Source organism: Astatotilapia calliptera, chromosome 4, assembly GCF_964374335.1.
Source record: "Astatotilapia calliptera chromosome 4, fAstCal68.1, whole genome shotgun sequence".
Lineage (NCBI taxonomy): Eukaryota > Metazoa > Chordata > Actinopteri > Cichliformes > Cichlidae > Astatotilapia > Astatotilapia calliptera.
In genome coordinates this window covers 4996482-5010878 of record NC_137425.1, presented here as the reverse complement: position 1 = coordinate 5010878, position 14397 = coordinate 4996482, and the positions used below count along the sequence as shown (strand labels likewise).

Sequence of the window (14397 nt, the reverse complement as noted above, 5' to 3'; positions counted from 1 at the left end):
CTGGTGCAAAATCTGAGCCAAATCAAACATGCGGATGTGTGTGCTGTGGCAATGCTTTGGGAAATAAGGGAGCATCTATAAGTACCTCTCACATTACACCAAACACATGATTTCTTTTGCCTTTGGTCATGTTTTTTTGTTTGTTTGTTTTAAGAAGGATTTGTCATATCACTCATTTATTACTTTAACCGAAGGAATAATCATGACCATTACAGTTCCTATAATAAATAACTTTTAGGCAGAGAGGTTTAGCAAATGATCAGTCGTTCTCTTTGTATGAATAATTTTTGGGTTGCCAGGATTTGAAGAATCTCATTTGCATGACTGATTTCTAATGTGTCTAAATTCCAGTGTTCAGTGTTACTGTAATCACATTACATTTTTCAGTAATGCAGTGCGAACTGAAGAAGCTTCTAAGATGAGAGGTGAAACGTCTTCAAGCAACTTAAAGAAGTCCCAACGCTTTTCTTTCCAAGCTCCTTAGACTTCTTCCTACACTTGTGCTGCGTTCAGCTGATTTTTTTTCGTGCATGACAACAGAAAAATGCTGGAGCGGTTTAGAGCTTTTGAGGAGCAGTGATATGGATTTTTTTTTTCCATCGGAAAGAAATTCCAGGACATAAACAACTATATTATACTCCAAAACTTTGGCTCTTTGCAGGCATCTACTCAAACAGCATGCTAACATAAAGCTAGCCAAGAGTGACGATAAAGCTCAGCAGACAGGTAACAAAAGCAGCAAATAGTCAGGCTTGTAGCCTCCATTTCTCTCTGTTTGTGTTTCTACAGCAAAATCCCAGTGCCATGTAGTACATTATGAGTTGACTTGTAAAGGAAATGAATTTCAACGGGGTAATGTTGTGTTAAATCCAACATGTTAAACTTTTCAGTTTCAGGAAATAACATTTCTAATGTTTGACTGTGATCATCCCACTATCTTCTGCCTGTCATGCCTCTGGCTATACATAATTCATGTATATACACAAAACACAACAGATGCAAATATCACTGTTAGCATTTATATTGTAATGATTATCTAACCTGCTTAAAATTGTTTAGTGGCCCCTTCCTTTCTGCTGCATACCCAAGATGGCAACCACTGAGCGTGACAAGTGTTTCACACGTGTAGAGCATTTCATGCAGCCTTGATTGAGAGCCGGAAAACAATCATACACTCAGAATAGCAGGTGTAAGTATGAATTCCTCTTGCTAGCTAACTCAAAGGTGCATAAATATATATTAGCCCACAATTTACTGTTAATATCCCCAATTTGTAAAGTTCTGACATTTATCTAATGTCGTTAGTTATAGCTTACAAATCCAAAATAAATCCTTAGTATAAAGTGATATCCATTTTGGTTATTCTTACTTCCTTCTTTGCAGTATTCAATGATGTAGCCATCGATGCCACCTGCTCCGATTTTCTCTGGAGGACGCCACTTGAGTGCACAGGTAGAATCTGTCACATCATCTACTGTGAGACGAGTGGGCTCACTGGTGGGGGCTGAAAGAGACAAGAGCTAATTAATACGTTAATACGGGGTATAATGGGATGGGAAGGTAGGTTAAGCTGCTTCAAAATGAGCATTGTGTGAAAAGCCTCTGTTAATTAACCATTCTGCTAATGACAAATGGCAACGCACCAATGGGCATGAAGGGCTTTGAGCTTGCACTGGGCTGAGAGATGCCAATGTCGTTGACTGCAAACACCCTCATCTCGTAGAGTACACCTTCAATCATCTTCTTAGCCTCGTATGTGGTGGACTCGTAAACATCAAAGTTGAGCTTCGTCCATCTGGGCGAGCCTATCTTCTTCCTCTCCATCAGGTACCCTCGAGGAAGCAGGATCAACATACGGTGAAGTCGTTAAAAACAGCTCCAAGTCAGTTAGAAAAAAATATTGCAATGTAATAAACAAAATGGAATTTAAACTCCTCTTTTCTCCTGGGAGGAAGACATCAGATGTGAATATTACACGCTGCATGTTTCAGGGGTACCTTTAACGGCAACTCCACCGTCAAAGGCGGGAGGGTCCCATGTGATGATGGCAGAGTCCTCGCCAACTGATGCGCACTTGACGTTCTCAGGAGATTTTGGCACATCTGGAGAGGCAGGTTACAGTTAGAAATTGAAAGCATGGAGAGATGAAACACAGAGAGAAATGGGAGCGTTTGAGGTTTTTGATGTAGTACAGTACGTAAGACAACATGCAGATGTGATTTAGGGAGTCAACACCAAATGCACTGGTAAAGCCATCATATGTTTCACTGATCACAAATGAAAAACGTTACATTTTTTATTACCTCTATATAGACACTGCCACTTTGTAGAATAAATTACATCAGTGGTGATTACAAATCAGTAATTTCATCCACTGCTCTCTATTCATTGCTTACCCTAAAATCCATCTTGGACTAGAGACTAGATAATTATTATTTATTATATAAATTATGTCTTGGTCATTCTTAGTTCTATTAAGAGACAGACAAATTCCTTACAGTATGTATTTTAATGAAAAACAATATCTGAGGTGAAAGTCTAAAAACATATGTTTTTTTTTAATATGTTAATTGTTCTGGGTAGAAGCTGCAAAGACACTGGACCTAAAATTCAGATGATGTGAGTTTTTAAAAGATGGCACCACTATTGAAAATTATGGATTTCCTTTTTTTTTTTACCATGACCCAGTCTCAAACTCTGAGGAACTATTGCCCTCAGTCAGACAGAAGTAATAGAAAGGGATCAAGGAAAGAAAAAGGCAAAAGTAAGAAACAGCCACTGACCCACAACTCTAACAAAGAGATCCGCCTTGTCCTCGCCGACAGGGTTAGCCACCGTGATGGAGTATTGGCCCTCGTCCGCTTTCTCCGCCCCCTCTATTACAAAGCTGCACACATTCTGCTCTGACTCCACGTGGACCCGTCCCTCAGCCTCGGACAACACCTACCACACAGGGCAGCACAGAGTGAGAGACAGAACAAAAGGAGATTGCTGAAGAGGACTGTGTCGCATGACGACAGCCACCACAAAGACAGGTGATTCAACCGTCCCACTCTAGTGTTGTTTCATTCTTCTTTTGTGCTGTTTAATGACTAACGGCGAGGTACTCTGATTGACGCAGAACATATAAAATATCTGACGCGTTTGTGATGCGAGGTGAAGGATAAGAGCCATTTCTTTCTCACTTGGTCTCCTTTCATCCAGCACACAGTGGGGGCCGGCTCTCCTGTGAACTGAACGTCCAGGCGAAGTTTGTTTCCAGCCACCACCGTAATGTTGTTCTTGCCGCCGGAGCTACCGGTGTCCAGGAAGATCTTGGGAGGATCTTTCATTGTGACCAGATGAAGACAGGAAGAAAGAGACCATTTAGTTTAGAACAATGATGTTGGTTCTTTTTTTGTTTTTTATATTTGAGATTCAAGGTGTCTCAAAGGTGGCACAAAGACTAAATTTACTGTTTTTTTATTCTATATATGGTCTTTTTGGACTCTGGCAAAAAAAAAAACCACTAGAGGGATTTGGGGGTTTTACATTTGGAGCAGCATCATACTATACTGCCTAAAGCCAAACAAGCAAGTTGGAGCTTTTGTCTACTCGATGGCTTTCCAGAGCTGTGAGCATTTTCAACTTTCACATTCTTCAGTTCATTATATATTTTTAAATTGTTTCATAGAAGAGCCTTTTGTGTTGCATTTTATGAAAAGATCACACAATTTTGAGAACAAAACAGAGAGCAAAGAGCAACTTAACAGCAGCTAAAAAGCAGTTTGTTGTGATTTAACTTCACACCTTTCTGCAGGGATGTATAAATGAACTCCAGGGTACGTCTGTAAACTCTAGGGTGTTGTTGCAGGTGGAACAAAGTGCACTACAGACATACCTAAGCATCAGTCTGAGTGTGGTTAAATAAAAAAGGAAGTGCAATTTCACCAGTATTGTTCAGTTTTATGATTAAGAAATGTAAGTAAATCTGCCAATAAGACATCTGTCACTATGTCTAAAATTACAGAAAATGCTCCACCTCATGGACCCATTATAAAAAAATATAAGTTGCTATAGTAAAATGCTTCTGTGTTTTAATTGTTTTTGTTTACCTATTACTTTATTATTTGGCATAGTATGAGTAACAATAGCAGAGTTCCCTTATCAGTAGGAAAAACTGTAAATACAGTTAAGTTCAGTGATAGGTTTTCAGTCCCTCCAATCCTCTTATGGCTCAGGGACATTATAAGTGCAGCAACCAGAGCTAAGCTCCAAACAAAACCTGCACATATGAAGATTAGAGATAGCCCAGATAACTGTCACCCAGTCTATTTGTATTACCAAAGCATATAATAATGTCTGCGCTAAAAAACTGAAATGAAATCCTTGATGTGCTTCTGGGATAGATGAAAACCTGACATAGACAGAATCTGTCCCACTAACTATAACGTACGGTTAGGCATCAATCAATAAGAGTGTTACACTAACAATAAATGATCAACTATTTGATTTTTTTAAAAGGGCACAAGGACATTTTAACCATTTCCCTGTTCAGAGGGTCACTCAGTGGCATCTTATATGATATTTGCTATATTTTCTCAACAGCTGATTAGCTCAATAATGTCATACACGACAGTATAAAGTATGAATTTTGTCTTTTAAAAAAGCACCTACCTTGTCGTGGAACATATTCAATTTTTATCTCTGTGGGGAAAAATGAAACAGATCAGGAAGATTCAAATTTGCAACTTATAGGTTGAATTCAGAAGAACCGCTTGGTATTTTGATTTTTACGTCGCTCTCACCCAGGAAGTTCAGTTTTGCTGAGAGAGAAAGTGCGTAGCCATCAGGGACGAAGGTATAATCTCCAGCGTCTGAAGCCTTCACATCATTGATCGTCAGCTTGTGGATCCTGGGGACATGTCGCCAGATGTTACCAAGGAGACAGCAGTTGTTATGACCCGCATTTATGCAAAGGACAGTTGCCCTAGCAACATACTTCAAGAGACAATATCGCAGAGTGAGAAAGCTACTAAATGGCTTTCACCTTGTGTGACCGCTGTCACCTTGGCATATCTCCTTCCATAGGCAGCTCTGATGGAGGGCTTACTGAGAGAAAACCCAGACCCTTGGGGTCTGTTTGTTGTTTGTGTGTGACCATGTGTGAGTGTTTGAGGGAGCGTGTCTATGTGTTTAGAGGTTAGAGCTTTACAGATTGCAGCCTATCCCCAAAAAATGGGTCAAACAACTAAGAAAGCCCTCTGGTAATAGTTTTCCAAGCCATGTAGCAAACTGTTTATTGTCATAGCTATATGATTTTGTGAGCCTGGGTGTGTGTGTTTGCTGTTGTCATAATGCGTGCAGCTGTACATGATAGGTAGCCAAGCTGGAAACAACAGTTTTATCACAACAGAACATCAACCCACTGGAGTCTGATAGCGATACCTTCCAATGTGTGAAATTTTGATGCGATCGCTGGCCTCGACTTCGATACCATCCTTGAACCATTTTCCGGTCACGTTTTCATCAGACACCTCACACTTGAATACAGCTTGCTCAGATGCCTTCACTGTCAGGTCGGCTATGCTCTGTAGAACCTCCAGCTCCTTATCTGCACCACAAAGATCAATCAAAAGTTTAATTAATTAAAAAAAAAAGCCTAATTAATTAAGTGTATCCATGCAAAATTAGTGCAAATACAATGTTACAGTTTTGCGCTTGAGTATTACAACTTCCTGGATTTTATTTGTGTGTTCCCATTTCCAATCTTTAGTGTTGAGTTACATTAACTACCCATTAGAAACCTAATTATTACCAAGTATTTATAAAGTAACGTTGGATTTGGAGGAATCGCTTCCTCCCCCTTTTTTTCTTTAAAAGAAAAAAAACTCTACTATATACCTATGCTGGCATTGCTACAAACTAACAGCGACCTCCACACCCAAATGAAACCATTGCACAAACGTCAAAACTGCAGTTCTGTGAATGAGCACTTGAGGCTAAAACTGAGTCAGTCTCCACAGACTCCTATGTTAGGCTGCCTCTTGCACCGCAGCAATAAACATGATCGCAAAAACGTGTCTTTAGCCATTTTCCCCCTTTTATGCATTCGTTTTAGTACAACTAATCCATACATACATTTTGTAAACCATTTCAGAGACACCCCAAACCCGCTTTTCTGGTCATCTTTTATCTGAAAGAACCCATCCTACTCGGATTCCCTAACCACCACTATGGAGTAGCAGTTCTGAGTTCTGGATGACCTAGAAGATCCCAGAATCAGTACAGAAGAAACTAATTTTCTTATATCTGCAATTTGCTTGCAGCCACAAGTGAACGGTAGGAATGTAGATCAGCTGGTAAATCAACACCTTTGCTTTCACGCTCATCTCTTTCTTCACAGTAGATCTAAGCAGTAGTCACATTACTGGACGGTGACACAGGCAACACTGACAACAAACGGGGAGTGTTGCCTCTGAGAGGAAAACTATTATCCAGCATTCCTTCGTTACCTCATAGGCTTTAGCCATGCTGGTTTTAGCCACTTTGACTGTAGTACTTTGTTTATATCAGCTACCTAATTCGCAGTTACTATAACTATACTATTTTTTCTCTGTATTTCTATCCTTCATCTGAGGGGGAAGGACGCAGATTTTTTCACACTATAATCAATTTATGGGACTCGTTTGACTCACAGCGTGTAAGTGCCTGATATCTGAAGCCTGATATCAATTTTGGAGGTGTAAAACCAAATTAGTATGACGAATAGTGTGATACAACTGATACAAGAGATTAATGAAATAAAATTAATGATGACATGAGTAATGACTAATTTGTTGCTTTTCATGCTTGTCAGGACGGAAAACATCAACATGTGCTGAAGTTTGTTTCTAACTGAGGAGTCATACTGGAAATACATGTCTGTAAACTTTAAACAGCACCACAGATTTCATGGCCTTTGCAATTTAAGAACATTAATATTTTAATTATTAATTTTTATTTTAATTAATAATTATGTAATGTTTAATTTTTAATTGCTCCAATAATATATGATCATGTTGTTATTTGCTTTTCATGATCCCCGTTTGTTGTCAATAAGCCCGGTTAGCCTGGATAGCAAGTTTTCAAGCACTGGTGGACTGGAGGACAAATACCTTCAACCTCCAGCTCTGCCTTTGACTCCCCACCGTTGGTATAGACGTAGTACGTTCCAATATCCTCTTTAGTGGCTTCATTTATGATCAAAATATGTCTCTTCCCATCTTTCTTTAACCTGTACTTTGAACCTGCAGTGTCTCTATTCAACTCCACTCCATCTTTCATCCTGTGAAGAAAACACACACACATATATACATCTGAAATACTTTAGCACAGGAACGCGAGAAAAGGGACTGATACTTGAGATGTTGGCAGTGTTGTAGATAGTGAGATCCTTCAGGAGTCAAAAGGCTTTGGGAAAAAGTTGTGCAGTAGGTGAGGATTTTTTGTGTACAATATCTGTACCAAAAAAAGCTGTGTATAGCTTTTGCACCGATAAATCTTTATTTTAAAGCTTTTCATCACACCATCTTGGAATAATAAACCATTACAGTACTGAAGTGACAAAACAGATAAATCTCCACCATTGCTTTTGGTAAATACTGTCTTATTTGCTGAGGGCAGTTAGCCAAAGTATAGTCACAGTAGAAATAAAGTCCACCTATTACTTAGTAGGTTGTAAAATTAGATAAATACACATCAGACTGGCTCGTACTGCCAATCTTTTTAAATCTTATCTTAAAACACATTTGTATTTACTGGCTTTTAATACAATATGAGAGTTATTTGACAATTCATATTTGATGTTTGCTATCAATATTATAAGATATTTTAATAGGTATTTTGTATTCTTGTACAGCACTTTGGTCAACATTCCTGTTGTAATTAAATGTGCTATATAAATAAATAAACTATATAAATGATATAACTATATAAATACAACCTCAGTACAACAGCAAAACATGACATATTACACTTTGTCATCATTTATTTAATCAAACTTAAGCAGACCTGCAGAAACAATACTTGAAAAACTAAGACAGGACAGAAGACAGAAAACCTGATTGAAACGCTGTGCCGTCAATAACCTCAATGAACCTCAATGAGCTCAAGTAACATTGAAAAGTGAGCCAAAACTCTGTGATGTGAAAGCCTGATAAAGTCGTATAGAAAACAGCTACTTCAAGTTACTGCTGCAAACATTCGCCCTAAGAGGAATTGAATCACTGGGTACTTTGCTTTTCACACAATGCATTTTGGATTTTGCATTTTAGTTTTTAAGAAATAGATCATAATATGTTGTAATATGTCATGTGCTGTTGTTCATATCTCGCTGTATTTACAGTATTTAATTTTAAAATGTAAAGCCTTAGGAACTGACATCTGTCCTTTTGCCATGACTCTGTTGGAGTGTCCTTATGCAGAAACCTCAATTACACACTATTAGCCAGTATCTTTTATGTTAGCTTGTAAAAATTAAAAAAATTGAGCTGCGTCAGCATTGCTTTATGAGGCCTGAAACGTATTGTCTCATTGGACTGTTTATTCCGTTATACAGAGAGTTTTATTAGCTGAGTAGCACATTGATGAATTTCAAACTCAAAATGAACCGAAGGGTAAATTAGCTCACCATATGACGTTAGCGCCTTCCTCAGACACTTCCACTTCAAACTCCACCCTCTCACCCACCACTGTATGAACATCATCCAGCAGCTTGGTGATGGTGACTGGAGGTTCTGAAAACAAATAGCTTTGAGTCAAACAACAGATGGGAAGTGAGTCATTAAAGAGATACGCTATTTTATGTAAATCACCAACGGGAAACTGGACATATCTAAATCACCGGAGTACACAAATACGAATGGAGAGTAAAATAAGTGTGGCGAATAAACACATCTGCAAGGAAGCAGGACTTGAGGAGAGTGACTAATGCTTTTCTACGATATTAACAGCAATAAGAATCTATCATTAAAAGATATTAATTATGTCATAATACAGTATACATGTACCTGTAGGTCAGGTTTTTTAGCATTATTTTCTTCTTTTTGAATGGTCGATACCCTACTTTAGTACCTGTTAGCAGAAAAATAGGATAGCACACAAAACATGTAAACGCTCCTTCGTATTTGAATAACAGCATAGTATATTCCTGAATTTCTTATCCAAAGCCACCAAACACACCCATCTTGTGGAGGTGGAAGGCACCTCAAGTCTCCTGAGGTGGTGGGAGTCACATTGTGTAACCACATGGTGTGATGCTTGATGCTCTACTAGCCTCAGCTATTTGTCACAGTCGGCCTCCAGTCCCCCTCCGGACGTTTCAATTCTTTCTCCCCTTAGCTGGTGTGCCCGCAAACTCTCTGAACTACACTCACAACACCACAGAAATATGTAAAAATCTGACTGGCATCACAAAAGTTTTGTGAAATGAATTTGATGTTGTCCACATAAAAGCTGAGGAATATATTCTCTCTGGAATACACAGACACAGCTAGAAGAGTATGACACTGAAATAGCCCAGTAGGTTTGTAATAGCGGCCGTACCTTCAAGTCTGGAAAAAGCAATATGTGATTTGTACTCTGATATGGAATCACCGTGACATGTTTGGAGGCTCCCAGAAACTCTAAAAGTGAGACACTGAATGCAATAGAAATGTAGATGTAGATACAAAGTCATGTAATCAATAGTTTATCATGAATTTGTCCCTTCAATGAAGTAGCTGAAAAGGCAACTGAGTGAGTGAGCTATACAGGTTTCAGTTAGGACAAGAAAAACAATATTTAATCTAGCTTTAAGGGTTTTTTCAGTTACATAATCTGTTTAGTGTTTAATAAATAATCACAAGCTTCATTTCCAACTGTTTTTTTATGTCTGTTTATCTCGTATCCCTTCACCCGTTGCCTACTGGTGGTGGTCAGAGGGCCCGGTGGCGCCAGTGTCCGGCAGCCTTGCCTCTGTCAGTGCGCCCCAGGGTGGCTGTGGCTACAATGTAGCTTGCCATCACCAGTGTGTGAATGGGTGGATGACTGGATATGTAAAGCGCTTTGGGGTCCTTAGGGACTAGTAAAGCGCTATATAAATACAGACCATTTACCATTTATATATTATCATTTTGTTAGTCTATGTATTTATGTAAGCCTGTGTTATTATTATTTATTATCATTATTATGCTATAACAAACAAATATGGGATAAATAAAATATAAACTAAAAGATATTTATTAACTTAATCTAATAACTTGTTTTATCTAAACTGTTCCAGCTGGTCCCTGATTGGCTACTTTTCTTTGATTGGGTGATATCTGAAAAGTTTATTTTTGCTTGTATATTCTGTTTGTAAGCCATGTGAAATACAGGGCTTCAAAATCCCTTTTTGTAATCTAAGGCTATAGCCTGTTATTGTCACAAGGGGGCGCTGTGATGCAGTCTTGTGTTCTGATGACCTTGCGTCTAGTGCGCAGGAAGTATTACCTCTCTCTTCCTGTGAGATTTTCCCTCTGATGGCGGTCAAGTACGTGTCGGAGCGCATGGAAAAAGTATCTTGGTGTGCAATACTGCAACCCGGTTAATGAGACCAGATTGTTTTACGTATAAATGCTAATAAGGTACTCTTTTATTAGGCCCCGAACTCTGACCACAAAGGGAATAACATCTGTCAAGTTATTTGTGTCTGAAAATCCCGGTGAGTCACGTGCTTTCGTTAGCTACCTGTTAAGTTAGATAATGTATTTCACTAGCTGATTCAGCTCAGAAACCTTTGAACAAAAACCAATCGGGAGCTATGAGAATCTGGCGTGTTGTTTTACTTCTCCTGTTGTTCTTTACAGTGTGTTATAAGTGTTGAATGCTTTGAGCTAAACGATGTCGATGCTAGATGCGATGCTAGCTGCTAATAGCTGTTAGCCACCCCACCCCGCTGAAGCCATATTCTGATCGGGGAGGTATTCAAGTAGAAGCAATAGCTCTGTTTATATTAGAATGGTTATGTCTTAATAGATATGAGCATATTTCAAGTTTAATAGGGTTTGCACACTGACAATTCCCCTACAGTACACCTGTTTGGGTTTTCAACGACTTTAAAGGACAATTCAGACTGGACAATTCAAACTTCACAACAGGAACACTTTAATCTGTTTCATTCATTCCCAAGAGCTCTGATACTGTTCAGTATAAATCTTCCATTTAAATGTCTTTATTTTGTTTTGTTTTACATGTATTCACCTTTAAAATGCACTATTAGTGTGCAATTTGGGTTATTGTGTTGTATATGTATATAAATGGTACTGAGGCAATAAAGGTCCCAGTTATTCACTTCCAAGCCAACTCCTTTTGTGAGTCCCCAAAACAAAACCTCCTCCTGAACCTAGTAAGATGTCTAGGGTCTCTATTTGAAGTGAGAGTGTACTGGTCCTGAGTAGAGGCGCTACATGTTCTTAGAAGGAAAGAGAGAAAAGAAAAATATTGGAAAAACTGGAAATTGGAATCGTCCAAGACAATCTAAATTGATGCATCTTTACAATAATGGTACTATAAAGGCCAAGCAAATCTACTTTAAAATTGTATATTGTAGTGTAGTATAGTATTCAGAATATGAATTTGAAGATGGAAATAAGCATGAGATTTCGCTTTAAGAATCTAGTGTTATTTCATAAAGAGCTCAGAGGAAAAATATATGAAACTAAAGCAAATCAACAGAAAAAAATGGGTTTCTGAGCACATCTCAAACTGATGTCTGCTAGCCAGCTTACAGAAATCACCTCTACAGTCAGATTTTGACCTGGTTTGCTGGAGCTGAAAATGCTTCCTGTCTGAGCACACCTTTATGAGTCATTTTCGATCAAGACACATAGACACATTGTAGCTGCCTGGGAGTGGTTACAGAGCTTATTTTTATGGTTCTGATGATGTAAGAGAGTAAAGTATGGGATTAATATAAAAGCAGTAGACTGAGTTACATCCATTAAAATGTACAGTAAAGTGGCATGCATTTAGTCGATCAAATAGGCCCAATTAATACCGAAAATGACATGTGTTACAAGAATACGCAAAATACAAGTGCTTCTTTCAAAAACCCTGAATACAGAGCTATCATACACCAAATCTGCCTAGCAATTTTACTATTACCATTGATCCGTATTCAAATTGTCCTTCAAAAACACACATATCAGTCAAACTCGGATAAATATGTCAGCACATTAATACAAACAGCACGGCGACAATGATACATGACAATAAACAAAGCATGAAAATTTCACTCGCCACGTACCCATTAAAAATGAGTGAGCAGACAACAGAGCGCAGCATGTTACTGCGTGGCATAAAAGCATTGAAATACACAGATGACATGAAGGGAACAGAGCTGTCAGGCCTCTCAACACTCAAATGACAGCATTTGCTAAACCAAGCAGAAAAACCGCTCCCTCCTGAAAGGATTCCTCCAAAGACAGTGACTCATATACCTTTGACAAAAAGCTCCGTGAAGCACTTCTCCTCCCCGACCACGCACTCATATGCTGCGTCATCCGACAGGTTGCACTTATTGATAGTGAGTGTCCGCTTGTTGCCCACGCTCTCAAACACATACCTGGACGCAGAGGGATGGCGGGGGAAGATTATACGAGTCGGATAAAGAAGAAATGAAGTGAGAGACAAAGAAAGGGAGAGAGAGCGAGAGAGAATAATGATTAAGTGCTTTCAGCAAATCCAACCACAGTCAGGCGAACGGGGCCTAAAGACAACAGAGTGACTCAAAGTTACAGATCGAGACAAAGAATGCACACATTTAATATATGCTCCCACACACATGCGTTGAGCTTGCTGTGAAAATATGGTGCCAAACATCAGAGAGCTACAGTAATGCCACAGTGTCATCACACGCAGTGATGAGGCAGTGATGAGAAAGATTCCCATGGTTACAAGCTGCAAGCATTCACATCATCAGACCACTCAAGGTCCATTAACAGTAGGTGTAATTTGAATACTGAATAAGTACTTATTGTAAGGCTAACAGTTAAGCAGAAATGTTAGAAACAGAGTGTTCAGGATTAAAATGTATTACATTTTGATTTCATTGATGTAAACATGTCATGGTCCCTGGATTTCTTTATTATTCTCGTATACTGCTCGAGACAAATAAAGGAACACTTAGGAACACTCAGTGACGCGTTAGGAATAAAATGATGCCACATCATTTGATGGAAATAAAAATGATCACACGGCAGAGGGCTGAATTGAAAAGTACCCCAAAAATCAAAGTGAAAAATACTGTCGGCTGCGATTTCTACCCCTCACAGCAGTTTCAGAAAACCTGACCTCTGACCTTGACCTTGAGGTGGAGGTCACTGAGACCCAAACTCATCTGAGATTTTTAGTAGCTACAACTGCATTATTCATTTCAAACCACTACGTCACTTCATTCTTGAATTCTCGCATTCACAAGCTTGCATGTCTGCACCGCCAGCCCGCCACTCGGCAAGGTGACGACAATATCCCATCAGACTTTTATGAAGCAATACCAAATGTAACTCAGTAGTCTGTATGCCCCCCCTTGCTTGTATGCATGCCTGACAATGTTGGGGAATGCTCCTAATGAGACAACAGATGGTGTCCTGGGGGATCTCCTCCCAAATCTGGACCAGGGCATCACCGAGCTCCTGGACAGTCTGAGGCGCAACCTGGTGTTGTCTGATGGATTAAAACACAATGTCCCAGGGGTGTTTTGTGAGGGGGGCAGTCAGTGGTATAAAGTCCTTCATCCTCCAGGATCCTCCATGGATATGCCTCCCTACACCATCACTGATCCACCACCAAACTTGTCATGCCGAGGAATAGTACTACCACTAGCAGTGACACTGACCCTAGTCAAATGCAAAAATAGTGAAAAAACAGTGAGGAAAAAATGTCAGTGGCCTCCACATGTAAAACATTGCCTGTTTTGAGGGTTGTCTCATTGTTGCCCCTCTACTACAACTGTTGTTAATTTCATTATTGCCAAAGTAGCTGAAACTGATTAATAAGCCCCTCTGCTTGTTTTTTGAGCAGCGTATAATGTGATTATTATAATCAGTAGTAAAGGTTGTAATAAACTCCCCATTGCTTCTTTTTGTACCTTCTAATGCTGTTGCACTCATTGGCAAAACTAACAGGCAACCACGCAACCTAAAAACTAAAGCAAATGTGACCATGCCAAAAACTTGAGTAAATCCTCATAGAATCCAAAGCTATAATACCTTACTTCACAGCAAAAATAACCATGGTTACAGCCTCGTATTTAGAATAATTTTAGTCTCTACAGCATACACTGGCTATGGCAGATTAATATATGAGTGCTAACTCAGCTAATACTAATGTTAGCAAGCTTTTATAAGTTAGTCACTC

The 14397-nt window shown here is 39.1% G+C and overlaps 1 protein-coding gene across 1 annotated transcript in view; it reads right to left on the bottom strand.

Moving 5' to 3' along the window:
• mybpc2a (myosin binding protein Ca) overlaps positions 1 to 14397 on the bottom strand; it is a 38144-nt gene that overhangs the window by 12631 nt on the left and 11116 nt on the right. The window contains exons 8-18 of the mRNA XM_026164140.2: positions 12480 to 12604; positions 8651 to 8756; positions 7137 to 7306; positions 5428 to 5593; positions 4788 to 4894; positions 4657 to 4686; positions 3186 to 3325; positions 2784 to 2943; positions 1998 to 2102; positions 1644 to 1832; positions 1370 to 1504 (exon numbers count right to left, since the gene is read on the bottom strand). Of these exons, the coding sequence (XP_026019925.2) occupies positions 1370 to 1504; positions 1644 to 1832; positions 1998 to 2102; positions 2784 to 2943; positions 3186 to 3325; positions 4657 to 4686; positions 4788 to 4894; positions 5428 to 5593; positions 7137 to 7306; positions 8651 to 8756; positions 12480 to 12604 (1433 nt within the window). The remainder of the gene's footprint in view (positions 1 to 1369; positions 1505 to 1643; positions 1833 to 1997; positions 2103 to 2783; positions 2944 to 3185; positions 3326 to 4656; positions 4687 to 4787; positions 4895 to 5427; positions 5594 to 7136; positions 7307 to 8650; positions 8757 to 12479; positions 12605 to 14397) is intronic.